This window comes from Carex rostrata, chromosome 17 (assembly GCF_964058835.1).
Source record: "Carex rostrata chromosome 17, lpCarRost1.2, whole genome shotgun sequence".
In the NCBI taxonomy this organism is placed as follows: Eukaryota; Viridiplantae; Streptophyta; class Magnoliopsida; order Poales; family Cyperaceae; genus Carex; species Carex rostrata.
Genome location: NC_135934.1, coordinates 1,175,979 through 1,202,558, shown reverse-complemented (window position 1 = coordinate 1,202,558; position 26,580 = coordinate 1,175,979). Strand labels below are relative to the sequence as shown.

The 26,580-nt window shown below is 32.3% G+C and overlaps 3 protein-coding genes and 1 long non-coding RNA gene across 4 annotated transcripts; 1 reads left to right on the top strand and 3 right to left on the bottom strand.

Annotated features, from left to right (window-relative positions):
• Positions 1 to 277: 277 nt before the first annotated feature.
• LOC144568496 (GDSL esterase/lipase At5g45910-like) lies at positions 278 to 2,717 on the bottom strand. The gene is made up of 5 exons (XM_078318857.1): positions 2,366 to 2,717; positions 1,960 to 2,175; positions 1,690 to 1,838; positions 762 to 1,035; positions 278 to 677 (listed from the first exon to the last, which is right to left on the bottom strand). Exons 1-5 carry the CDS (start codon positions 2,610 to 2,612, stop codon positions 448 to 450), a joined length of 1,116 nt encoding a protein of 371 aa, XP_078174983.1. The 5' UTR covers positions 2,613 to 2,717; the 3' UTR covers positions 278 to 447.
• An 8,957-nt stretch (positions 2,718 to 11,674) lies between these two features.
• Positions 11,675 to 14,398, bottom strand: LOC144567951 (U-box domain-containing protein 70-like). Its single transcript, XM_078318152.1, has 3 exons — positions 13,675 to 14,398; positions 12,698 to 13,450; positions 11,675 to 11,920 (listed from the first exon to the last, which is right to left on the bottom strand). Exons 1-3 carry the CDS (start codon positions 14,008 to 14,010, stop codon positions 11,729 to 11,731), a joined length of 1,281 nt encoding a protein of 426 aa, XP_078174278.1. The 5' UTR covers positions 14,011 to 14,398; the 3' UTR covers positions 11,675 to 11,728.
• Positions 14,399 to 14,647: 249 nt separating this feature from the next.
• Positions 14,648 to 26,580, bottom strand: LOC144568645 (GDSL esterase/lipase At5g45910-like). The gene is made up of 6 exons (XM_078319018.1): positions 26,334 to 26,580; positions 25,992 to 26,204; positions 25,747 to 25,895; positions 25,066 to 25,339; positions 24,790 to 24,975; positions 14,648 to 14,848 (listed from the first exon to the last, which is right to left on the bottom strand). Exons 1-6 carry the CDS (start codon positions 26,578 to 26,580, stop codon positions 14,760 to 14,762), a joined length of 1,158 nt encoding a protein of 385 aa, XP_078175144.1. The 3' UTR covers positions 14,648 to 14,759.
• Positions 15,061 to 15,815, top strand: LOC144567952 (uncharacterized). Its single transcript, XR_013515570.1, has 3 exons — positions 15,061 to 15,344; positions 15,584 to 15,634; positions 15,731 to 15,815. It is a non-coding gene; the product is annotated as an uncharacterized LOC144567952 (long non-coding RNA).

The following is a 26,580-nucleotide window of genomic DNA, read 5'->3' as shown; positions in this document are numbered from 1 at the left end:
TTGATATGCATTTTTTAGTAGGCTTGAACAAAAAGAGATCCGATTTGTTGGCAAATCTACAAGCATGTTACAAATTTTTTGTGTCAAATAACATTTTAACTATCCGTAATATATCCTTTTGAAGTAATTAAACTGTTCATACATTCATCAAAACAAATACAGCCTCAATTTACTATCAAAAATTTTAAATTCTTTTGCTGAATTCAAAAACATCTCATCTTCTCTTTCATAAATTTATCATTTTTTTTTTTATTTGTTATGATTTATTCACCATTCCAACGAACACGAAACAACAAAACACTAGCTAGTTTCACATTCTGGTAAAAAAAGTTACAGAAATCCAAACAGAAGTAAACGATATCAGTCGTTGACATGGCTTACAAGTGAACCAATATTTGAACAACATCCACACTTTGATTCCATATCAAGAGCTAAGAAGCAGGGTAATTACTTGTGATAACCAGATAAAATTGGCGGATGAGCATAAGGACCTTTCAGCCAACCTGTTGCTATAATTCTATATGCTGCCTCGGTTAGATGTATTCCATCCCAATTTATGTATGTAGACGGGTACGTGCAAGCCGGTACACCGGGTTGGCCGCAAGTAGCAGTGAGGTTGTAGTTATATGGCCCCCCTCCTCCACAGCAAATTCTTAGGGGTGCTCCATTAGTAAATCCTGAAAAATTCAATTTAAATAACATGACAAATAAAGGAATTAGATTATTCATAGATTATAATTTGGATCATAAGAATAACTCACCAAAATGTTTTGGGCGTTGCAAGAAATGGATGAGTGGTTCGTAGTAGTCAGCATAGCTAATTTTGGCCTTCGGATACTTTTGCTGGAGCTGTACAACTGCTTCCTTTAGCTTGCCATTATGGTAAAATCCAATGGAGTTGAAACGTTTCAAGCATCCGAGACGATCGTAGTCTGTCTTGTTTGGGCTTGCATATATTGTCAAGATAATCGGAATGCATCCTGTCGGTAGGTTTCCGGGTAATACAATGTTCATGGCACCTTGTTTGAGCAATGACTGCAAGCAATATGCAAATAGTTAATGCTTTCAAAATGTGAATATATGTCTGTAAGAAACCAATATAATAGTGCTAGCTAGATATGGACGATCAACTGGATGTTTGGATGTGATTTCATTAGATATATATATAGCATCATCCATGTTGTAGCTTGGTATACATGCATCTTCCTTCTTAGTTACTTAACCCTTCTAATGATTTTATACAATTATTTGTAGCTTGACTAAACCCATGAGTTATTTTTTTGTGATATTTTTGAGAAAGGGGGCATGAAAATTAAAGAACTTCTTAGTTTCCATTTCATAGCAAAAACACAACTGACAAACAGTCCTTTACAAAACCACCATCACCTCTTGACCAAAATATCTTGAAGCTACCTTCTTTTCTAAAATTCCAATCGAAAACCAAGTTATCTTTGAAGCGTTCAAAGTCTAAACCACTATACAATTACGTTGATAGGAAAGCATTCATGCATTTCGTCAATTCAAAATTTCAAATCCTATCTCTACGTAATTCTTTTTAATCTCTGTTTACATCAATTTGTTCATATGACGTAAGGAGAGAGCTTTTTGATCACCTGTACTCCTAGCTAGTAACCTCTACATGATGGCAAATTGAATTCTAATTAAGGACATATAATAAGCTGTGTATACCTCAGCTGCCCCTTTAATGGTGTCGATAACGACAGGCACATAAGACTTGACTTCACTTATGGATTTTCCAGCTGACAATACGAAATTGTAATCGTTTCCTCCAAACTCTCCGAATATGAAAAGGGATTTGCTGAAGTAAGCCTTGCATGCTGTATGATTTTTTTTTTTGTAATTCAAAGTTGAAGAAAACAAAAGCACTGTTATTACAAGGCTCCAACAGTAGGAGGCAATACTAAGTGAATAATAATAGTTTGAATTTATTACATATACCTTCAGTTGTGTTGCATATTGAAGGCTTGAATTGATCGAACCACCCGAGTTGAACACTACTTGAAGTGTCCACTGGTGGTACATTAGTAATGTTACGCTGACGAAAATAGTCCAGCTTAAGTGCTGTCGAACCAATGGAGGCAAAGTTTGCTCCCTGTTTGAAATCCTTGCCTTTTGAGAAGTACGCTGGTACAAGAGGAAGGCCAAGATCCAGGGCTGAAACAATTCAAACAAAAAAATTCCAACTTATTTCAATTCTAATGGAACGTAATTTCGCATTTAAATACCAACGTTAATCTTTTGTGTGACAAGAAGATGAAGGATATTTTAGTATTTATATTTCTGCTCTGCTCTGGTTTCCTCTGATTCTGAAAATGAGATCACTTGTGACACAAAAAGAACATACCAATGAAATCAATAACAAGACGACCATCGGAACCGCGACCTGTGGGGTAGCCAAAGTAGGTCATTCCATAAGGGGAGTGCTCAAAATTATCGTACGGAAGCACTCCCTTCATTAAATTAACGAAGTTTCCTGTGTCGGCATACGAGTTACCGAAACTAAATATAGCATTGTACTGTGAACATTCAGTACAGTATGCTTGCTTGAACAAGGAAAGGAAAAGGAGAAAACAGGGTAGCAATATCTCCATAGAAGAAGGAGATGAGGTAAATAAAGGAACGAGTTTGTAGCTGCTAAAGCAAGCAAGTTTGGATTATATACTAGAGCTAGTGTATTACTATATTGCAAGAGACTTTAAATTAATGGAATATAGTATGCATGCATGGCACATGGCTGCTAGCTATAACGAATTTAATTTTGGGAGAAGAAAATATTAAATTGACCAATTTTGGTTCAATTCAGATTTTACAGCAACTCTTTTGAAAAAAACGAAAAAGAAAAAGAAAACAAAAAGAAAAAGAAAAAGAAAAAAAAAAGATTATAGCAACTCTAAAAAAAAGATATGATTTTTAATTTAATCTCTTCTTTTGCTAGTAATAGTGCTATAATAACACAATTTTTTTCTATTTTACCTCAATTTCTTCATTCTCAATTCTTTTTTTTTCAAGATTTTAGTCTGTAAATGTAGCTAGTATGTTTTTAGTCTATACTAAATTGGTTTTTGTCATTATTTCAAGACAACAAGAAATCATTTTTTTGTATCTTAAAGTACATAACTTAATTATCTGATAATTATTCGTCATGTATCCATATTTGAATATGTATCCATTGATTATCGGCTCTGTATCCGTATCCATTTAAGGCAAGTATGATTTTAAATTTGATATCCATTTACTATCTGTATTCATATCTGCTCATTGAAAAACGAATATAGATATAATATTAGCATTATCCGCTCCGAATCCACTACATTTACACTCCTACGGGGCCAATCTACTCCTTTTTATTTTCTTTAAATTTTGACGGAATTTCGCTGATTTTCCGCTGAAATTTTTAATCCGAATTTTGTGTACTAGAAACTCTATAGTTCAGTAATCAGTGTCTAAAAAAAATGGAGGCCTTAATTATGGGTTAAAAAATGACTCGATTCACGCATTGAGCGCGTCTTAGGAGAACCAGCCGTTATCCATCCATCTTTGATGGGGACCAGTCCAGCCACGTGGCGCCTCGATCTTGGGATCATGGAGTTGACAATTAGTAGAGATTGGAAAGCTAACAAACCAATACGCATTTGACACGTGGCGTATATTGGAAAAGAATATGGTGGGATCGTCAGTATGCTTTTCCGTGTAGTTACCGTGTAAAACTAATAAGTTAGCTGAATATTTGCTTGTAACTTCCCAAATGAATTATTCGGATTCTTGGTACCCATGGTATTTTCTCTTTTATATCTTTTTTTTCTGTGCCAAAAACAATGCAGCCAACAGCCAACAGCCAACTGTGTTTCTGTTTTATTTTCTCCATATTTCACCTATTTTGACTTGCTAAACGTTTACCCGCACTGCTCTTAAAAAGTCGAGTTGGCACTGTTCATCAAGGTTGTCACAAGTGTGGAGAATTGAAATTGTTAATTCGCGATGGATGTTATTTTATCAAAGTTGGTCAACGAAAAACAATGTGCATATATTTGATTTTCTTTTCATATTTTCGGATTGTAGAATATGCAAAATTTTGATTCGTTGTTTATAAATTAAGGAAATAATAATACTCGTATTTGAGAAACAAAATTTATTGAAGTGTCTAAACATAAACTTTAAAATTCAAACTTTAGAAAGAGAGGTCATAATTTAAAAGTTTTTGCCAAAGCATTAGTTAATGATTTTGGTCTTATTACGGAACTAAGTCAAGGCTAAAAGTGTATTCATCATGACTTGAAATGTAAAATTCAAATATTAATTAAATTAAAACTATTAGATACTATCTATATAATTTTTTCAGTGCACATGTAATCTAAGATTACGACAATGTGATATTATTTGATTGATTTCAAGAACTTAAAAAAAAAAAATACACAAATATAAATAATTTATAGATATTTTTTTAAGAAGAAATATGGGGGAATAATTTATGGAAGTCAACTTTTGAACTTATTAGTTCATATAAAAATAAAAATAAGAATGATATTTTATGCGTGTACTCTAATAATTTGATTTGTCATATAAATAATTGATAATGCAAATTATTTGTTTTGATAAAAAAAAAAAATCCTGAATTTTTGTTCCTCTTGGTAGTTAATTGCAGTGGGTCCCCTCCCCACTTTCTCCGGGTCCGGGAAGATAGAACGTAACTTTAATAAACATGCATGTGAAACCATTAAAGTTAAACCAATTAATATATTGGGCCATCCAGCCCATCCTTTTCTCTAATGTCAACTTTAACAAAATTGACAACTTGTAAATAATTAATTATCACAAAAAAAATGGTCATTTGGCAACTGGAACTATTCAAACAATTGAAATTAAGGATTATCAATTATCGCTTTATAGTTTATATTTAATTTGTTGACAAACCAGCCGCCTCCTTGGCCATTTCAAGAATCCCAACAATCCATTGTTGGTAAGCACTTCATCTCCCTCATTCTCTCTCCATTGTCGATCCGAACCGTTCATCTTGTTCTCCATATTAATATGTGTTTGAAAATCAAATTTTACATTTTTTGAAAAAGTTTTACTATTTTTTTAAATATTTAGAAAATCACTTGATCTGAAAATTCTGGACCATCCAAAAACAGTGATTTTCAATAAATATAAAAAAATAGTAAACAAATTTCAAAAAATGTAAAATTTGGTCTCGAAACACATATTAATATGGAGAACAAGATGAACGGTTCGGATCGACCCTTAGGATTTGAAAACTCGAATATAGAGCCGTAGCACGATAGCAAATCGTAATATGCATAGTACCATAGACTCACTCATTTAATTTAGTTATACCTTAATTAGCAAGAGCTGTCTTTTTACATTAGCTGACGGATCAACGATCTCATTCTGATTAATTTGATAATTGACAAGGGGCACCAGCGTAAGCCTCAACAACAACAATTTTCACTAAGAGAAGCTTCAAGCGGTACCTGCATGCGTACCTGTTGGCTGACAGGATTGAACAAGAGGTCAAGTTGTGGTTTAGATTTTGCTAACGGGTTAGAGGGTATGGACTCGGTGAATATTGTAAGCGATAGCATAGCAGTACCGCTTGATGGATACCATACATAACTGCAATTTGTAAAATATGCTAATCTGAATAATTTGCATTTCACATATATCCAGTGCATAGATTACAACACAACATTACTGTGTAATCAATATTTCAACAAAAAAAAAATCAAATCAAATCAAAATAGCAATGTTTTTCCTTTTTCTTTCAGCTTGTTCTCTTCTTTCTTCTTGTCAGAATCAAGGCCTGGAATCTTCATTATTGCGTCTTCCTGATAATTCAAAACACAATTTGAAAGTCAACAATTTGGACTAATTTTAAAAAGTAGAAAAAATGGACCAAATGGAAACGGGTCAAGTCCCACACACTCAGTTGCTCGGTGAAGTTCTTTAGATTAAAAATATCCAGCTTAATTTCTGGTTATGAGAATGATTTCCCACACAGTTGCTTGATCAGATTGCTGGATATTCACTGTTAGATCCGACAAGCAATTTCTGAATGCCTTGTTCAGACTTAGAAAAGGAAATTCTTTAACCCTTTCTAACTTTCAAAAAGTATAATTAAATTCTTTAAAATACTTTCTCATACAAAGTGCATAACAAAATTATAAAAAATATGTGTTTTGAATTAGCGATCCTATCACAAAGCTCTGGAATTCAGATCCTCTGGTAGTTAGATAGTTCACAACATAATTCTTTAGTTTTTTTTGGTTAGTTTCTTTATTATACCTATTATACAAGTTATGATACTAAAATGAACTACTTAAATTAAATTTTATGTTTGTGTGTTCTGTCAGATCTCATTCGTACCAGCAAACATGAACTACTAAAATGTTCTAATTAATTGATGTGTATAAAATAAACTAAAACAGTAAACGTTCAGAGGACTTTCATACGTGACATCAATCATAGGGAAAAAAAATAAGGCTATGAGTTCAGCAACAACAATTTGATTTTGATACAAGTTTAATTGGGTAGAAAGATGGTACTTAACCCAATGTAAAAAATAGCTATTGCTAATTGAATTATAACAGAATTAAATTAAGAGAAGTTTAAAAAAATCAGAGAGAATGAGGGAGATGAAGTGCTTACCAAGAATAGAGAGGAGTCTTCAAATGGCTTAGGAGGCAGCTCAAAATCAGCAGCCGGGGCACCAGCGTCGGGTGGACAGGGAGATCGACGGAAAGAGCGAGGGCGGCTGAGGCGAGTATGAGGCAGCGAAATTTGTGGCTGAGTTTGATGCGAGCTGGTAAGTTGAACAATCCAACATATTTTTGACAAAATAAATTGGTAAGTTGAACTAAAAAATATTCGCTAAATGCAATGTACATCTCTAAGATATAGAATAATTTGTACATAACTTATTTTCTTGTACAATTTATTTTAATAAAAAATACAAATAATAATTTTATTATTGATATTACAAATTTTGTAAGACAAATAATTTGTAATATCAAATTATGCCTTAACCACCAAATTCTTATCAAAAGGAATAACTCAATAGAGATGTAACTTTAAACATCAACCAAACAAATAATTTTGGTCAGTCTAAATTGGAGTAACCAAGTTAGACCTTATTAGCTTTAGAAAAACATGAGAACAGTACGAAGAAAAATTAAGACTTATTAGATCCAGGAATAAGTCGAATTATAAATGCAAATTTATTTGGCATATTGGGAATTTGAGAAATCTATTATAAAAATACAAATAATAATAAGGAAATTAAGTTAAATATTTAGTGATTTAATTAAGTGATTAGTGGGGTTATAGATCAAGATGTGAATTTTAAAGGAATCAAGAACATCCAACCGCCCAAATATAAATTATGCACGAATCTTGACGCACTCCCTTTTTATTTATTTTTATTTCTTTTCCTCCCTCTCCATTTCACTTCTCCTGGGCCCTTCCTCTCCCTTTCTTTTGCGCTGTGAAGAGAGACCCTAGGGTTCTCTTTTTTCTTCTTTCTCCCGCGCGCACGGTCTTGTCCGTGTCTGTCCCATCTCACCCTGTCGCGACGACTAATTCCGTTGAGAGCGCAATTAACTCACCTGCTCAATGAGGGAGAGGGGAGGGATCAGAGCGGAGAGTGCGATACCATCAGAGTTCATAGTGTAGAGTCCTCATCTCAATTAGAGCGCGACAGTGAGTAGATCTGGCCGTCGTCAGAGTGCGGCGACAGTCGAAGAAGCGGATCTGGTTATGGAGCGAAATTGATATAAATGTATTAGAGTGATTAACATTTCGATTTGAGCACGATGGTGAGCAAATCCGATTGTCACCAGAGCATTGCGACAGTCGAACAAGTGTATTCGGTCGCGGAGCGAGATGAGAATTAAGATATTAGAGTGATTGTGATTAGAATATTAGAGTAGTTTAGAGGATTTAATGAGAATAAAAGAATAGAAATAGAAATCACGGTAATTTGATCCATTTTTATCAATATAATTTTTAATGAGGAGGGTTCAAATGCCTCCATTTTTTGTGCCTCCATCATGCCTCCACTTTTAAAAACTTTAATAACTCAAAATTCAAATCTTAAAATTCAAAATAAAACCGTTGGATATGAACTACATCATTATATCTATGCACGTGTAAAAAATTATATCATTTCAACTTTGTTTTGGTTATCATCTTGAGCTTGTAAAAAATGTATACTAATGTGGATAATTTATAGACGTTGATTTTTGAACTTATTGATTCACATAAAAGCAAAATCAAAATGTAATATTTTTTTATGGACACATAGAGAAAATAACATAAATCACATCCAACGGTTTTATTTTGACATTTAAGTTTTAAATTTTGAGTTATTTAAGTTTTAAAAAATGGAGGCATGATGGAGGCACAAAAAATGGAGGCATTTGAACCCTTCTCATTTTTAATAGACATTTAAAGTTACTAATTAAAAAAAAAAATTCTATCTAAAGAGTTGATAATTTAAAAATAAAATAGTAAAATCCAGTCTCCAATTACATTGTCATAGAGAGATCATATTAAGTGGACCAAATTGACTATTTGAACTTCGATAATATAGATATGAACACATGGTACAAGTTGATCCGCGTTTTGCAAAGTAGCATAGCCTTTATTAGTATGCAAGTTTTTCTTAAAAATCATGTACTTGATCTAATTTTCTAAAATCTATATTCAAAATATTTTTATCAAGTTTATAAAATTCAATTCATACGTAATCAATTTAATTTTAAATAGGTAATTTTTTTATCCTCGGATTAATCAGATTGCAGTTATACTTCTTAAAAATGATAACTCAGATAGAAAGTTCATTATGACCATTACAAAGGTAATTTTATTCATAAGTTTTTTATATCATATCTTGCAAATGAAATACACTAAAGTTTTAATAGAAAACAAGGTTAACTAATGCTTTGTGAGGTTTGGACAATCAAGAAAGAGTGAGGCAATGGTACTATGCATATCACGGGTTGGTTCGTAATACGGATTAATATTTTTATTTTCAAAATCCTAACGGTTGATCCGAACCGTTCAACATATTCTCCATATGAATATGTACTTGCAGATCAAATTTATATATTTTAGAATTTTTCTACTATTTTTTAAGATAGTTACAAAATCACTTGATCTGAAAATTCTGGACCATCCAAAAACAGTGATTTTCTATGTATCTTAAAAAATAGTAAAAAAATTCTAAAAAATATAAAATTTGATCTGCAAGTACATATTCAGATGAGGAATATATGTTGAACGGTTCGGATCGACCGTTAGAATTTTGAAAATAAAAATATTGATCCGTATTACGAACCAAATCGTAATATGGATAGTACCATAGACTAACTCATAAAGAAATATGAGACACAAACACTATACATTTGACGCAGATCGATTGACTTAATTTTTTATTTTTTCTGTCCATAAATTATTGAGAAATAGAACAGAAGATAAAATAGAGTAAATTCAATTCTTAATATTTTTTATCATAAAAAAATAAAAATCGGATAAACCGTACATCTAAGATAGGCCCGAAAAAAAAAAATTTCTCCGTTGAAATTTTGATTCGATAGACACGACACCTGATGAGAGACAATTACTTGCAAAATTAAATTCTCGCACTATAAAAATTAATTTAGGCCGTGCCTGGGTACTCTTCTTCCTCGCAGCAGGGAGTCCATATCTGAGGGTACAAAATATTTCTGTTTGAATCATAGCCGTCCGATAAGAATATGAATCAATTTGGTCCGAAATGAAATGCATAGTTCGCGTTAATAGTCGTGTAGATTCTGATTGGACGATTCAGATTCAAAAAGAAAAATTCTGCTCCCTTGGGCATTTCGAATTCGACATATGGGCCTAAAGCCCATTCCAATTTTCGAATTCAACTTGTAATTGTAAAACCACAACTCTAGAATTAATTAATGTTCTCCTTTCCTTCGCAGGGAACCCACCCCAATCCACCCCGCCGCACCTGCTCTCTTTCTCTCTCCGGAAAAATCAAAGAAACCCTAGCCGGGAAACAAAAAGAAGAGCCGGAGCGAACGATGAGAAGGAGGTAATTTTTTTCCCCTCTTTCTGTGTACCATGTTTATGTTTTATAGTTAACAGTGTTGCTATTTAAGCTCTGCCACAACAATTTAATTATTTTGATTTTGAGCCACCAATCAAAGCCGAAGATTACAGATGTTTAACTATATATTCAAATAATTGCAATATTATAGTGCAACAACAGATATATACATTTTGAGAATTTATATGGGTTAATGGGGGATACAACAAATAACAAATAATTAGAAGAGCGCTCTAATTAGAATTAGAAAAATATAACTGCATCTAGTCGATCGTGTGGTCATTCAATTTTAGTAAATGCTTTCCTACTCTATTAAGGATTATTATATATTTTCTTTAAAAAATGTAAATTGTTTTACTAAAAAAATCTCATCATATTATATATATATGGAATATGCTAGCATGCTACGCGTAGCATAGCTCCCCTCCGTGCAATGGCTCAATATTGGACTTTTCAAAATCTTAACGGTCGATCCGAACCGTTCATCTTGTTCTCCATATTAATATGTGTTTGGAGACCAAATTTTACAATTTTTGGTATTTTTTTACTATTTTTTTAGATAGATAGAAAATCAAATATCTGAATGGTGCAGAATTTTTTAGATCAAGTGATTTTCTACCTATCTAAAAAAATAGTAAAAAAAAAATCAGAAAAATGTAAAATTTGGTCTCCAAGCACATATTAATATGGAGAACAAGATGAACGGTTCAGATCGACTTTTTGGATTTTTAAATTTCAAATTTGGACGGTATGCATTTCGGCCCATATATATGCTACCGAATACATATTAGTCACTCTCATGATATATATATATATAGGAATATGCTATGCATAGCATAGAGCCCCTCCATGCAACGCCTTGGATTTCGACTTTTCAAAATTCTAACGGTCGATCCGAACCGTTCATCTTGTTCTCCATATTAATATGTGTTTGGGGACCAAATTTTACATTTTTTGGAATTTGTTTACTATTTCTTTAGATTTATTGAAAATCGCTGTTTTCAGCAAATCTGAACCATAAAAAAACAGCGATTTTCAATAAATCTAAAGAAATAGTAAAAAAATTCCAAAAAATGTAAAATTTGGTCTCCAAATACATATTAATATGGAGAACAAGATGAACGGTTCGGATCGACCGTTCGAATTTTGAAAAGTCGAAATCCAAGGCGTTGCATGGAGGGGCTCTATGCTATGCATAGCATGCTAGCATATTCCTATATATATATATAATTAAAGTTTTATTTATGAAGATTGTCAAAATTATTATGTCAAATATCTAAAGTCAAACAACTATAACTTAAAAAAGATACTTGGATAGGATTGTAATATAGTTTGAGCTTAATAGAAAAGATTGCAATGTAGTTCATGTAATTCGAATTTCCATGTTTGCAACTAATGTACAACTAGAAAGTTTCATTATATAAAACTAGAAAAATATGTACCTTTTTATTTATTTATCAATATTATCACTCAAACACTGGTTCAAAGAAGCATTTCTTTTTCTTCTCCTTTTGTTACTCTTTGACACTCTAGATGGTCATATCAATGAATCCCGAGACTTAACTTTCACATTTCTTTCTCCAAAAAAAAAAAAAAAATGAACCGCTTGATAGATTAAGACTGTGGGTGCTGTTGGAGCCATTCCTGAATGGCAGAACGAAGCCCACGATTGCAAATCAGATTGTGATCTGCAAATTCCAAGTTGGTCATTGGAGATGTTTTGTACCCACTTTCAAGCCACCATTTTATTGCCTCTGCTTCATATGTGAATCCATCTGCTGCGATACAAGGATCATGCATGACTTCCTGAAACCAAAGCAACATATATATTTTAATTACACGTTTCTTCTATTTTTCAGTCAACTAATTTCATAATGTATATGTTTTAACCCTACAAATTGCAACAATGACAAATGATTTCCCAAATTGCATTAAGTTTTATAAACAACAAATCAAAAACTATTAAAAAAACATATCTATAATTATACTTTTACATTACTTCTGATAATCATTTTATAGGTTGTTATGATTGAAGAAATATTACGGTCGTTAATATAACCCTTCTCGGATATTAGTTGAGGGATCCATGCACTAAAACTTCTGGTGCTCCATCATAACCAGAATTTTTTTTTACACAAATAATTCAAACTTTTAATTTCAAATGCAAATGTGAACTGTTGATCTTGTATTGAAGTTAAAAATATTATGAGTTCATTTTGTACAAGATGAAAAGGTGGAAATATATAAACTGCAATTAAATTAATCACAATAGTTTCGGCTTCTCTATCTTACACTGAACGGTCTCCTATTTTTCTAATTTTGACGTAATTATATTATTTTAGAAATTAAACAAGATTTAACTTTTACATTTCTTGTTTGGAATTTAAATTTTGAATTATTAATACAAAGATGAGTTGTGCTCATGATAGGGCTCCAAACTTGTGGTAATCATATAAATTAGGGTGAAAATAGTCTTGTTTCTTCAATTAAATAACAAATATGATTCTGAAAATATAGAAAAATAATAATAATGGTATACACATACTATTGTTGGGTGCCAATTAAATAATTGGAAATAGTTACCTGAAATATTGGACAGATGAAGTGTGATGGTATGTTCTTTTCTCCAAGACTGCATGGTTCAACGCAAGAAGCAGCAGCCTTCATTAAGGGTTCCACCACTGCCCAGACCTCATTAACAAGATCAGGTCGTTTGCTTCTAGATATGTCGGCACATCTTAGGGCCATCATTGCCAATTCCTTAGTTTGCTCAAAGGGCCATGCCCCAGCTAACACATCAATCACCGACCCAAAGGCCCCGTCTCCCACTGCATCTTTCACTTGGTTTGCTATGTTCACCGGAGGCTTTCCTGTTATGAGACGAAGGATTATGATGCCGAAGGCGTAGATGTCTGATTTTGGTGTCAGAATCCCTGTTGATGAATACTCAGGATCCATGTATGCAAATGTCCCAATTGGACAGGTTGTTTCCAAGAAAGCAGTGGAGTTGGTGTCTGGTAAGTTTAGGAGGCGAGAAATGCCAAAATCGCTGAGTTTACTCACTAAATTGGTGTCAAGGAGAATGTTTGCGGGCTTGAGATCTCCATGTACTACTAGTTGGGGTTTATTTGAGTGGAGAAAAATGAGAGCGAGACAGATCTCGCTCATGATGCGGGCGCGCACCTGCCATGTCAGAGGTGGGCTGTTGTTGGCACATGTCAGACGGTCCTCAAGGCTACCATTAGATAAGTACTCATATACAAGTGCCGATTCTTCTGAGCAGGCTCCTATAAGAGTTACTAGATTTGGGTGCCTCACTTTCGTGAGGATGGTAATCTGTTATTAGAAAAGGATGAAATCTTAAAAAGATTTAAACTAAAATGAACAGTGTTATAATTTAATATAAGGTCAATATAAATTAGGGTATATCAAAGATTGCCACTGTAGATGGTACCCTAGAATGCATCCAATCTATTTTGCTGCACTTAAGTGGACAACTTAATTCAGTCATACTCTGGTCTGTCTGAACCTTTATTGCAATTTTGGTACATTAAATTTACCTCTTGTTGGAATTGTGTTATGCCCTGTAGGCTCTGGGAATGCAACAACTTAATTGCTACCATGGTTTGACGAAGAGAACCTTTGTAAACAGGTCCAAATCCACCTTCCCCAATCTTTAATGACTCACTAAAATTCTCGGTTGCTTGTTGCAGTTCTTGCCAGGAAAACTCAGAGTTCAATGCTGTACAGGAGCCGCTACCTATATTTTCCTTTTGCATGCGTAGCTCTGCGACTTTTCTCAGCAAGTTATCCCTTTCCTGTTGCGTTTTGTTTAAATCAGCATGTAAGGACTCTACGGAGTTGCTGGTTGATGCTGAAAGAAGTTGCCAATTCATGACAATGAGTTCATAATCAGAAACTTGTTTTTCCAATGCAAGCCTCCTCTCATTGGCCACCTGACTCTGGTTAAAATATGCATCTCTTTGACTTTTGAGGAGGTCATTCTCTACCTTGACTTTTTCAATTTCTTGTTTTTCTCTCTGTAATGTTTCCTTGAGCTCTGTAATTTCTTGCTCTTTTTCCTGCAAACTCTTTGATAGCGTGTTCTGCAATGTTTAAGTCTTTCATTAAACAGTAATATACAATTACAGAAAAATTGTATTTATATTGTAAGATTGTGTTATTATTTAAAAGAAATATTAGGAGGTAAGTCTGGAAATCATTACTACTAGGTGGGTCATTTTCTTGTGGGCCTCAAACATTCCTTCAACCATCTTTTTGAAGTTGTCAGCTTCTATGGATGCCTCATGAAGCATCTAAATTAAAGAAGCATCTACATCAGTATCTTCCTCCGAAAGGAAACATCAATCAACATAGCAAAAAACTTATCTTAATGAAAATGTTTTTTAATGAAAACAAACAGAAAGCTCAGATTTCTTTCAGTTAGTTCAATGCTCGGTGTGAAACTTAAGCAGGCTTTTGATCTTATGATAAACTCTTTACTGACCACATTTTCAGGGAACACAAATTAAAAAGGTTACCTCTTATGGTCTCTGAATACTGTCATAGTTGGATTGCAAAGGTGAAGCCTCAAGTGAATCAACAAACATTTTCTAATTAGTATGAAACATAAAAGATAACAATATCACCTCTTTTGTTGTGGCCTCATTATTTGATATAGGAGATGTGCTTGATGATGTCTCAGGCAATGCAACAAACACCTCATCTGTGTTACTTGGTGCTGCCATCAAAACCCAACTAAGAGAGTAGCAGTAATCCAATCAGAAGCATAGAAGGACCAGAAAATTTTCAAGTTAGTAAACTCAATTCATCGCATTTCCATTCTCAAACAAATAAACTATCATTTACTTCTTTTGTGAAGCTTCAGCTAAGCGATGCCACCAGAGTATATAACTTGAGGTACAAATCTGTTTTTTGTTTGGGAAAAAGAAGGTATAAATCTGTTATGTTCCACGCAATATCAATAATACCAACTGGATCTAATTTTTCTGTTAGGCATTATCCCTTGTCATGAGGAGTCTCAGTCTGATAAACTAATTGAATAGCATACAAAGGGAAAAAAAAAAGAAAAAAGAAGAAGAAGATCTTTCTAAACAGATCGCAAAAATCTGGATTGGCTTGCCTTAATTTCTAGAACGTCTCAATGCGATCGATGTTTCTTCTGGTGAGGTCAACTATGGCCAATGCTAAATCTTCGATGTTTCTTCTGGTGAGGTCAACTATGGCCAATGCTAAATCTTATCAATAGACTCCCCCTTAGAGTACCTGTCACTGTCAGACATTGGCAATTGGTATATAATTATCTTAAAGAAAATTTTCATCAATTGTTTGAATAGTTCCACTTTGTTTTGAGAAAATTGAATCGTTCCAACAATTCCTAAAGAAAATTTTCTATTTGAAGTTAACAATTGGTAACTGATTATCATAATGAAAATTTTAATTATGTAGTTGGAAATATTCAAACAATTATTTTTTGACGAACCAAGTCAGTTTGACCAGGTAAATTATTCATTACATAAATAACACTAACACTAAACTAATATCAGTTTTGTAATTTAACTAATATCATCTCAGTTGGTTGGCCATTTGTCTCAGGCAATGCAACAACCACCACATCTGCGTTACTTTGTGCTGCGCCCATCAACACCCAACTAAGAGAGTAGCAGCAATCCGATTAGAAGCATAGAAGGACTAGAAATTAAATTTTCAAGTTAATAAACTCAATTCATCGCACTTCCATTCTCAAATTAACAAATAAAATTATACAATTTACTTGTTGTACAGGTGCGGTGCCACCAGAGTATATAACTTGAGGAACAAATCTGTTTTTTTTTTTTGTGGAAAAAAAGGGAATAAATCTGTTAAGTTCTACGCAATATTAATTAATAACACCAGCTCCTATTTCTAATTTTCATATATATATATATATATATAGAGGTAGGCTAATATACAATTGATTGTTCCTGGGGTCCCGTACAACCAAGTCATTTTCCGATTTTTAAAGTCCAAATGATCAATCCAAACCGTTCATCTTGTTCTCCATATTAATATGTGTTTTAAGACCAAATTTTACATTTTTCTGAATTTTTTTACTATTTATTAAGCCACTTTGAAAACCGCTGATCCAACGGTGGCTTAACAAAACAGTAAAACCAGAAGCTACCGTTGGATCAGCGATTTTCAAAGTGGCTTAATAAATAGTAAAAAAATTCAAAAAAATGTAAAATTTGGTCTCCAAGCACATATTAATATGGAGAACAAGATGAACGGTTTGGATTGATCATTTGGACTTTAAAAATCGGAAAATGACTTGGTTGTACGGGACCCCAGGAACAATCGATTGTATATTAGCCTACCTCTATATATATATATATATATATATATATATATATATATATATAGAGGAGGGATCGGATGACATCTTTTTTGGTGACATCGGATGACACCGTGCATTTTCAAAGTCCAAACAGTCGATCCAAACCGTTCAACTTAATGGATATGTTAAAATGTGCTTGCAGATCAAATTTTACATTTTTCTGAATTTTTTTACTATTTATTAAGATGGGTACAAAAATTCAACGGTCTGAATATAGCGATTTTGTTAAATACTTAATAAATAGTAAAAAAATTCCAAAAAATGTAAAATTTTATCTGCAAGCACATTTTAACATATATATTATGTTGAACGGTTTGGATCGACTGTTTGGACTTTGAAAACTTTGAAAATTTACGATGTTATTCGATGTCACCAAAAAAGGGTGTCATCCGATCCCTCCTCATATATATATTAGGCTTTATCCCTTGTCACAAGGAGTCTCACACATACAGACTAAGAAAAAGAAAGCTAATTCTAAACAGATCGCAAATCAAATCAGGAGTAGCTAGCTTGCCTTAATTTCTATTAGATGTCTCTACGTGATCCAATGAGGTCAACTAAAGCCAATGCTAAATCTTATCCATAGACTCCCTCTTATAATAGCTAGCTGTCAGATGTTGACATTTGGAATATAATTATCACAAAGAAATTTTTCATCAATTGTTTGAATAGTTCCAATCACAAAATGAAAATTTCCATTTGAAGTTAACCACTGGCAAAATATAATTATCATAAAAAAAGATTTATCAATTGTTTGAATAGTTCCAATCACAAAATTAAAATTTCCATTTGAAGTTAACAACTGTTAAATAATTATGACAAAGAAAATTTTCATCAATTGTTTGAATAGTTCCAATCACAAAATGAATATTTCCATTTGAAGTTAACTGGTAAATAATTATAATAAAGAAAATTTTCATTATGTAATTGGAAATATTCAAACAATTCCTTTTGACGATCCAAGTCAGTTTGATCAGGTAAAATATTAATATATTAACATTTTTGTTTTTAATTAAATTGACCACGCTAGCTAGCTGTTACAAAGTCAACAATCGGTCTACACAATTCGTCTCTCAATTATTTCATCCGACGGTACCTTAGCACATCGCACCTGTGGAGACCGTTGTGGAGCCCGATATCAATCCAGTTGCTCATGTGTACAGAAAACTATATATATATATATCAAACGAATATTAATTAGGAGGCCTGACAATTGACAAATATAATTATGATTGTTATTAATTTTGGGTGTGGGTGTGATTGTTATTTTGTCTGTTGTTTTGCAATTACTCTATTTTATTATCAATAAATCAATTCTTTAAATTGGGCTAATCGCTTACTGAAAACGACGCCCGGGCCGACTGGCTTTGTTCACTATTCCGAAAATGGTAAGTTCAATCATAGTGACAAATAAATTATTTGGGTTTGATTAGGCGAGATCAAAAATTCGTGATTCAAGAATAATTCGGATATAATTCGAAAATAATTCAAAATTATCCGGATCAGAAATCTCAGTCCTGCAAGGGAGCCAAAAAAAACAAAAAAAAAATAATTGTTCTTGGAAAAATTCGGAAAAAATTTGTGAATAATTTGTAAAATTCGGGAAAAGTTCATAAAATTCGCGAATTATTCGGGTTTAATTCAGTCAAAATTCGGTCAACCGAATAATTCAGCATTCGGTTTGGCATCACCCCAAAAAAGAATAATTCGGATATAATTCGGATATCTTGTCACTTTCAGCTATAATGAGTTCAATGCTGTCTGTAGTTCACTTTCACCTATATATTCTTTTGGTGCTTGATCTATTGATAATAAAATATTTTCTCTGCCATTGGTTGGTGGGAGTAGGAAAATATGCATGTTTTTCATAAAAAAAAAATATTTTCGTAATTTTTCACTTCAAAAAAGGAGGAATCTTTTGTTAGCTGTATATATGTACACTGACTTTGAAGTCTGAACTTTACAATGTATAGTTTCGTAATAAAAAAAAAAAAAATACCACATGTTACTTTTTATTTCTATAATTCTAATGAAACAAATTAAAAATATGTTCTCTGCAGATTATAAACTAGATTAAGCCTGCAGCTTTCCAATGTTTTTTTTTAATTTCTTTGTTGATGATTAATCTAAATTGGCGACTAATTTAATATTATATCCTTTGTAATACTTATGGTGCGGTATTACCCAAATTAAAAAAAAAAAAACTAAAAAAGTATGCCAATGGGTACTGAAAAATCAATGCCATATATATGTGCATTTTTTTTAACACCTTGCAATTAATTAATTAACTTATTAAAAAAACAGTTCATGCATATTAATTACTACCAATCAAGGGTCATTCAATTTGAGTAAATGCTTTAAAACTCTGCTAAGGATTATTATATATATATTTTTTCCTTTAAAAAACCTAAATTAACTATATAAAATCTCATAATATTTTATATGCTTGATATATATCATGTCTAATATATTATATGAATTTATTTATTTATTTATGAAGATTGTCAAAATTATTATGTTAACTATTTAAAGACAAACAATAATAATTAACCTAAAAAATATTTTAATATGATTATAATATAGTTGAGCTAATTAATATAAAAAAATTACAATATAGTTGATGTAAATTGAATTTTCTTGTTTGCAACTAATGTTGGAGAATTTCACTATGAAAAGCTAGAAATTCCACAAAAAGTAGCAGCAGTAGCCAGCAGCCTTCTTCATCAAGGCCGGGTTCAACGACCACTGATTAGGAAGCAGATCACCTGCCCCCCGGGGTGCAGGAAAATCCTGTCCCCTCAGTCACTGCAGGGTGGGGCCGGGTTTAGAGTTTAGAGGTTTAGGATTTAGGGTTTAGAGTTTAGGGGTTCATCAACAGTGACTCTAGGAGCAGAAAATTCCGGCCCCCAGGAGGCAGACGATTCAATCCCCACTGACCATACCTCATTAACAAGATCAAAGATCAGGTCGCTCTCTCGCTTCTAGACATCTTGGCACATCTTAGGGCCATCTTTGCCAGTTCGATCTTGAGCTTGCTCGATGGGCCATATATATATATCCCAGCTAGCTAACTCATTAATTAATCACCGACCAAAATGTCCCATCTCCCATTGCATCTTAATTGCACATGGTTTGCTATCATGTTCACCCGATGCTTTCCCTGTTGATCAATGTATATATGCAAATGTCCCAATTGGATGGCTTAATTATTTCCAAGAAACCAGTAATTGGAGTTGGTGTCTGCTATTTTCAGATGGCGAGTAATGCTAAAATCCCTGAGTTTACTCACTAAATTGGTGTCAAGGAGTAACTATAATATAAAATAAAAATAAACAATTTAAAGAAACCTTCATATAACATTAATTATATTTATCTTTCAATTTTACATTAATATATATATATATATATAGATAGGCTAATGTGCTTCCATAAGCACTTGGCCCGAAGTGCTACCACCTCATTTTTGATTTTTCAAAATCCAAACAGTCGATCCGAACCGTTCATCTTGTTCTCCATATTAATATGTGCTTGGAGACCAAATTTTATATTTTTTGGAATTTGTTTGCTATTTATTAAGCCACTTTGAAAATCGCTGATCCAACGGTGGCTTGCCAAACAGTAAAATCAGGGGTTCACCGTTGGATCAGCGATTTTCAAAGTGGCTTAATAAATAGCAAAAAAATTCCAAAAAATGTAAAATTTGGTCTCCAAGCAAATATTAATATGAAGAACAAGATGAACGGTTCGGATCGACTGTTTGGATTTTGAAAAATCAAAAATTGAGTGGCAGCACTTCGGGCCAAGTGCTTATAGAAGCACATTAGTCTATCTCTCTCTCTCTCTCTCTCTATATATATATATAAAATAACAAAAATGTCATCTCAAGATTCATATTTCGGCATTTTACTTCTATAAACTAACTTTAACCGATCCACCATTTTCGCGTTTATTTCGTCCAACATATCTACCAACTGCTCTAGCTTGTATTTGCTTGGGATACTCTCATCTGAAAATTAGAACAAAAACAATAAATAAATTAAGACATTCATAAAATTCTCATATCATCATATCATGTCAAATTATATATTTTTGAGAAAAAATAAAATACCTAACTGAAAAAAAAATTGCAAACAGATGGGTGAGTCTTTGTCAATTGCGAAATGCCACTAAAAGCTTCATTAAGCAGCCCCACAAGCAACGCTGCACATGCGTAAACCAAAAAATAGTTAGTCTTCTATTTGTCTTCTTCGGTCAATAAATGAAATTATTTATTTTTAACAAATAACACAAAAAACAGTCCGCCAATAAATAGTTTTAACATAGAATTAAAAAAGAATTACATGAAAACCGAGTTTATGAGATCGCAAAATGTGCTAGCAAAATCGACAGAAAAAAAAAAAACTATAGTCTGAATTACCTCAATAACCTTTCTCTTTATTAGGCAGAGAAACCAAATGAAGCAAAGTTAAAAACTTTTTAGGCCCCATGCAGTGGTGAAATGGTTTTCTAAGTAGTTTTCTAAGTAATACAAATAGTAAAACTAGGGCAACTTTCAATCTCACCATCTTCTTTGGAAATCTTAACTCCAAAATATATGAAATTGATTTTAAATGATGAATCTAAGTTGTTGATGAATTTGATATACTTCACAAATAATATGTTTATATACTAAATTTATCAGGTTTTAAATTAATTTAGTATATGTCTTGTGGTAAAATAAAGTAGATAAGTTAAATTTAATACATTCATTTTTGATACATTCTCTATAAAATTAAAATTGCCCTCGTATAAACCATAACATCTTATGGAGTTATGGGTCTTGAAACCCTTAATGAAAATTTTATATTTTTTAATTGATCATAGTAAGAAGTCGAACAATATAAAAATAATAAAATTTTATCATAATATAGTTTTTAGTTATAAATATTATTAAATTTTAGCTATAAATATTATAAAAAAAATTATTAAAACTTTTTGGTTTTGGTACAGACAAACATTATTTTTTTATCATTGTCAATCGTACCTTAAGTATATTCTATATTCTAAAATGTTAAGGGAGAAAAAATAAATAAATTGAAGTATGTAATCCCAACAACCAATCAAGTGAGAGGGCTTAATGCTATTTCCAAAATTAATAATTAGGTTAAATAAATAAAATATAATTTTCAGAAATTAATAATTTGGTTAATTAAAAAAAGAGTAATTTTCACACACTATATCTTATTTATGAACGTTTATGTTATGATTGAATGTATGCATTTTAAGGTTCTAAATAGCGATTATTGCGTCATCACTATTTAAAAAAAAAAAACTAAACATCATGGCATAAACTATCTATCTTTTTTTATATATCATTTTCTATTAAAAAAAAACTACAACATGACATAAACTATCCATCTTTTTCTATTTAAAAACAAAAGCGATCTCAATCTTTAAAAATAAGTAAAGAAATCTAGTATGAAATGAAAGAAGCAGACCATAGTATATTCAAACTGTCCAATAATCAAGTATGCTCAAAGTGTACTTAAATATCTTTTTAAAACATAATATTATATCTTTTTAAAACATAATATTCATGATTATATTGTTGTATTATCAAGTATATTGAAAAAAATGTCTAATTATTTGAGAATTTAATTACTAAGTCATGTATATTTCGAGCATCATATATTATATTTTTTAATTATCAATATTATTAAATTAATTTGATTTGACAAATAATTATTAGATATTGTTAATATTGTCAAAATAATATTATTTTTGACAAATAATTCTTAGATATATTCAAAATATTTCTCTGAAACCTTGTAGCTTCATACATCTCAATATTTAATAGCATCATCTTCATATTAAAAATAAATCTTTTTTTAAATAGTAGGGTTAAAATGTCTCATGTCTTTCATACTTCATCGTGCCTCATTTCCTTTATATATGTTTTCAAAAACCGAACAATCGATCCAAATATATTTGAATAGTAAGAGGTATGTAACTATTTAAAAATAATTGTTTCTAGACTATCCTAAACTAATGATTTTGTATCAAATTTAAAAAAAATTATAAATAATTAATATGTACAAAAATATATAAGTAGGTTTGCTTAGCACTATCAAGGTTGAATATATAAGACTTAGTTCATAATTTTGTTGTTACCAAGTAAATTTATACTATAATAAAAAGATCTATGCACTTGTTACAAATTAATTTAACCTTGATCATTAGATAATAATTTATGAGACCAAAATAAAGCTACTTGTACACATCATTTAATAATAATAGAAACATAGTATCCACCGAATTTTTCTTTCCAAACATATAAATTAGTCTTGGCGCGGGATCAATTTTTTTGGCGCGGAATCCGATGAGTCAACTGAAAAATAAAAAGAGTAACGGAAATTTGTTGCCATAAATTACTTATCCTCCTCTATTTAAGAAACAAGAAATCATTGAACTAATATATCACGGAGGCAAATCGATCTCTAATTTCTACCGCGATTTAAACGTAAGTTATTTGTTTTTGTTTTTTTTAAAAGATTGTTGTAATTTTTATGGGTTAAAGACTAATAAAAATCACAATGCTCAACAAAATTATGACAGCACCAACATATATGTGCATTGAAGAAAGACCAAATTGGCCTTCACATGCTCGTCGTCCTAGTCCTAGAGTATAGAGGAGAAGATGAAGCAAAGGGTACTATCTCTCTTATTACATAACATTAAGAATTTTTAATATATTACATGCAACTGTTTTCTTTGAAGAAAATAAATAACAAATATGACCAGGCAATATCGACTAATTAGACCCATTGATATATATACACTTAAATACCAAAAATATATTATTTTCAAATTATTTTATTTTATGTCTGAAAATTTTATTATTTTCAAAGTCTATTCTTCTGCATCCGAATTATATAATTACGTAATTAAATACAATATTATTGAATGTTTTAGTGATTATATTCTATGTATCATATGAATACATTAAATATAAATCCAAAAACAGAGAGACATGTTGGAGAAAATTAATTTATTTATCAAAGCATGACAAATCGATTTCATCATATTAATTATTTGCCTGCTATGAAAACACACTACAGACACATTTGAAGTGACTAATTAATTAACCTCTTTGTTATTACTATTTTTCAAAAGTCGTCAGTTCTTTGTTAATTTTCTATAGTTTAGTATTCGTATATTGGTATATTAATTGATTAATATTGACACATGAGATCCAATTAATGCAGTTTAAGTTTTGTTCTTTTGCAAGTAGAAATGGACGAGGAACACTTAAGGGCTACAAGGCAATAAAAAAATGGCACGCAAATGATTGGTTTCTCTAAATTGAATGGAGCTCAAAGTGGCACGCAAACAATAAAGTAAGTGATGATCTCAGTACAATTGAACGGGGATTCAAACAACAAAGTATGAAAGACAATAAGTACAAGATAAATAACAGCTAGAGGAAGATGAAAAACAATAAGTAAAACGTGTAAACTAACTAATTTCATGAGTTCCCTATAACTGCAAGCTAACGCATTACTAATATTTGACAGCTTTTATAAAATTATGTCGGGCAAAATATAACTTTGTTCAGCATGATGTGCAGACTCTCACTGACTAACCCGGTATAATTTTGAAGCAACAAATATAAGCAGTGTTTTAAAATGCGATTTTGTTCATGCATGCGGAAGGCCACTGCATACTGCATATGCGGTATGCGGACACATATGCGGATTTTCATGCGGATTTATATATGCAGATTTTAAAATAAAAATTCATGTATATATATTCATATTCATATATTTGAATTTATTTTCACATAATAACATAACCAACAATAATTTTTTGATTTTTTTAATATAAATTTTAATTAAAATACAATCAAATTATCAAAACCACATAGGAAAACTGCATGACCGCATATTTCAGTCCGCATGGCCACATATTCAGACCGCATGGCCGCATTTTTAATCCGCATGACTGCATATTCGGACCGCATATGCGGCCGCATGGAAAAACCGCATGAAAAAACCGCATGAAAAAACTGCATGGACATTCTGAGCACGGCTGCCGACCGCATACGCATATGCGGCCCATGCGGCCGCATTTTAAAACACTGAATATACGTTACTATACAATGTAACTTAACAAAAGAGAAAAATTATTACTCTTGAGAAGATTTGTACAAATATGTTATTTCCCTACATCATTCACTACAACAAAATCAGACTCATGAGATTCAATTAGAGAGCCAATATAGGTGGATCTGCATAAAAACCATTCAGCCAGCCGTTTGCAATAATGTCGTACGATGTCTCGGTCAAGTGCAATCCATCCCAGTTTATAAAAGAAGACGGGTATGGGCATGCAGTTGCTCCGGGTTGCCCACAACTAGCGATCAAGTTATAGTTGTATGGCCCCCCGCTTCCACAACATGCCCGAAGTGCTGTTCCACTAATAAATCCTGTACATTAATTTTGACTTTCTCATTGAAATTTATATAGAAGATTATGAATTTTGTTTCTGAGAAATTATCTGATGAGGAAGAACTTACCATATCGGTATGGATTTGTCACAAAATCGATAATTGGCTCGTAGAATTCACTATAGCTGATCTTTGCTTGTGGGAACTCGACTCGTAGCTGCTTCACAGCGTCCCTTAGCAATGCATTGTGGTAAATTGCTATATTGTTATATACTTTCAGACATCCAAGAGAATCATAATCTGACCTGTTTGTGCTTGCAAAATATGCGAGGATTAAAGGCATGCATCCATTCGGTCTGATTCCTGGCACTACCAATTGCGTCACCCCTTGTTTCAGCAACCTCTGCAACAAGATTTGTTTGTCAATTGTACATATCTGGTTTCCTCCTTTTGTTGAGTTAATGCGGTTAAAAATTTATACATATATACACGCCAGCAGTTCCCTAGTCTTGGTCCGTAGTCTACATATATATATGGGTTTGCAAAAAACTCAAAATTCAGGGGGGGTTATTGCAGACCATGTGGCTCCACATATATGGGTTTAAATCCGATTCGATATTTTTTTGCCCTCCTAATGAAAATTCTGAATCCGCCCCTGACTGTAAATACTAAATAATAGTGTTCCCTACAAACAGCCTTCTAAACAGGCATTTGCCATTTGATACTCGAGCAGAGGAACACTTCGTTGGAATAAAATTAAATATCAAATAGTAGCTGATGTGCTAATAATAATTGTGCAGTATTATGTACCTCAAGAGCTGATCTAATGGTGTCAACAACAAGCGGAACTGTAGAATTAACAAAATCGACAGTCTTCCCCGAGTACAACATGTAAAGATAGTCATTGTCTCCAAACTTTCCAAATATGAAGAGTGATTTCTTAAAATACTTCACACAGGCTACATGAATTTTTTTAGGAATATGTAAATCAGTTTAATTAGCAATAAAATAGCTGATACATGTACAAACACAAACATTACGAAATTTATACTCACTTGTGTTGCATATGGAAGGCTTCATATTCTCAAACCACCCGAGCTGAACACTCAAAGAGATATTTTGGATAAGCTGATCATTTGTAATGTTGTTTTGCTGAAAGAAGGCAAGATTGAGTGTGGTTGCACCAGAAACAGCAAAATTTGCCCCTTTGGTGAAGTCTTGCCCTTGGGACAAGGAGGGTGGTATGAATTGGAACCCCAATTTTGTAGCTGCAAACAGCAAAAGTATGTAAAAAGGTAATTAATTTATTCATGTTTCTATTTAGAAACAAAATTGTTATTTGTAATAATCAGGTATTCTTCTTTTTATTAAAAAAAACGATTCAAAATAGAGACTACCAATTATGTCGATAATCAGACGACCATCTGATGCGCGGCCAGTGGGATGGTGGAAGTAGGTCTCACCATAAGGCAGATTTAAAAGCGGGTGGTCAGCAGGAGCTGTTGGTGCCAGAATAGCAATATTTCCAGTGTCCTCATAAGAAGCTCCGAAGATAAAAATTGCATTGAAGCATGGAATGGTGTTAGAGATTGCAGGGTGGAAAGATGAAAATAGTACCAGAAGGAATGGCAACAGTGCTTTCAT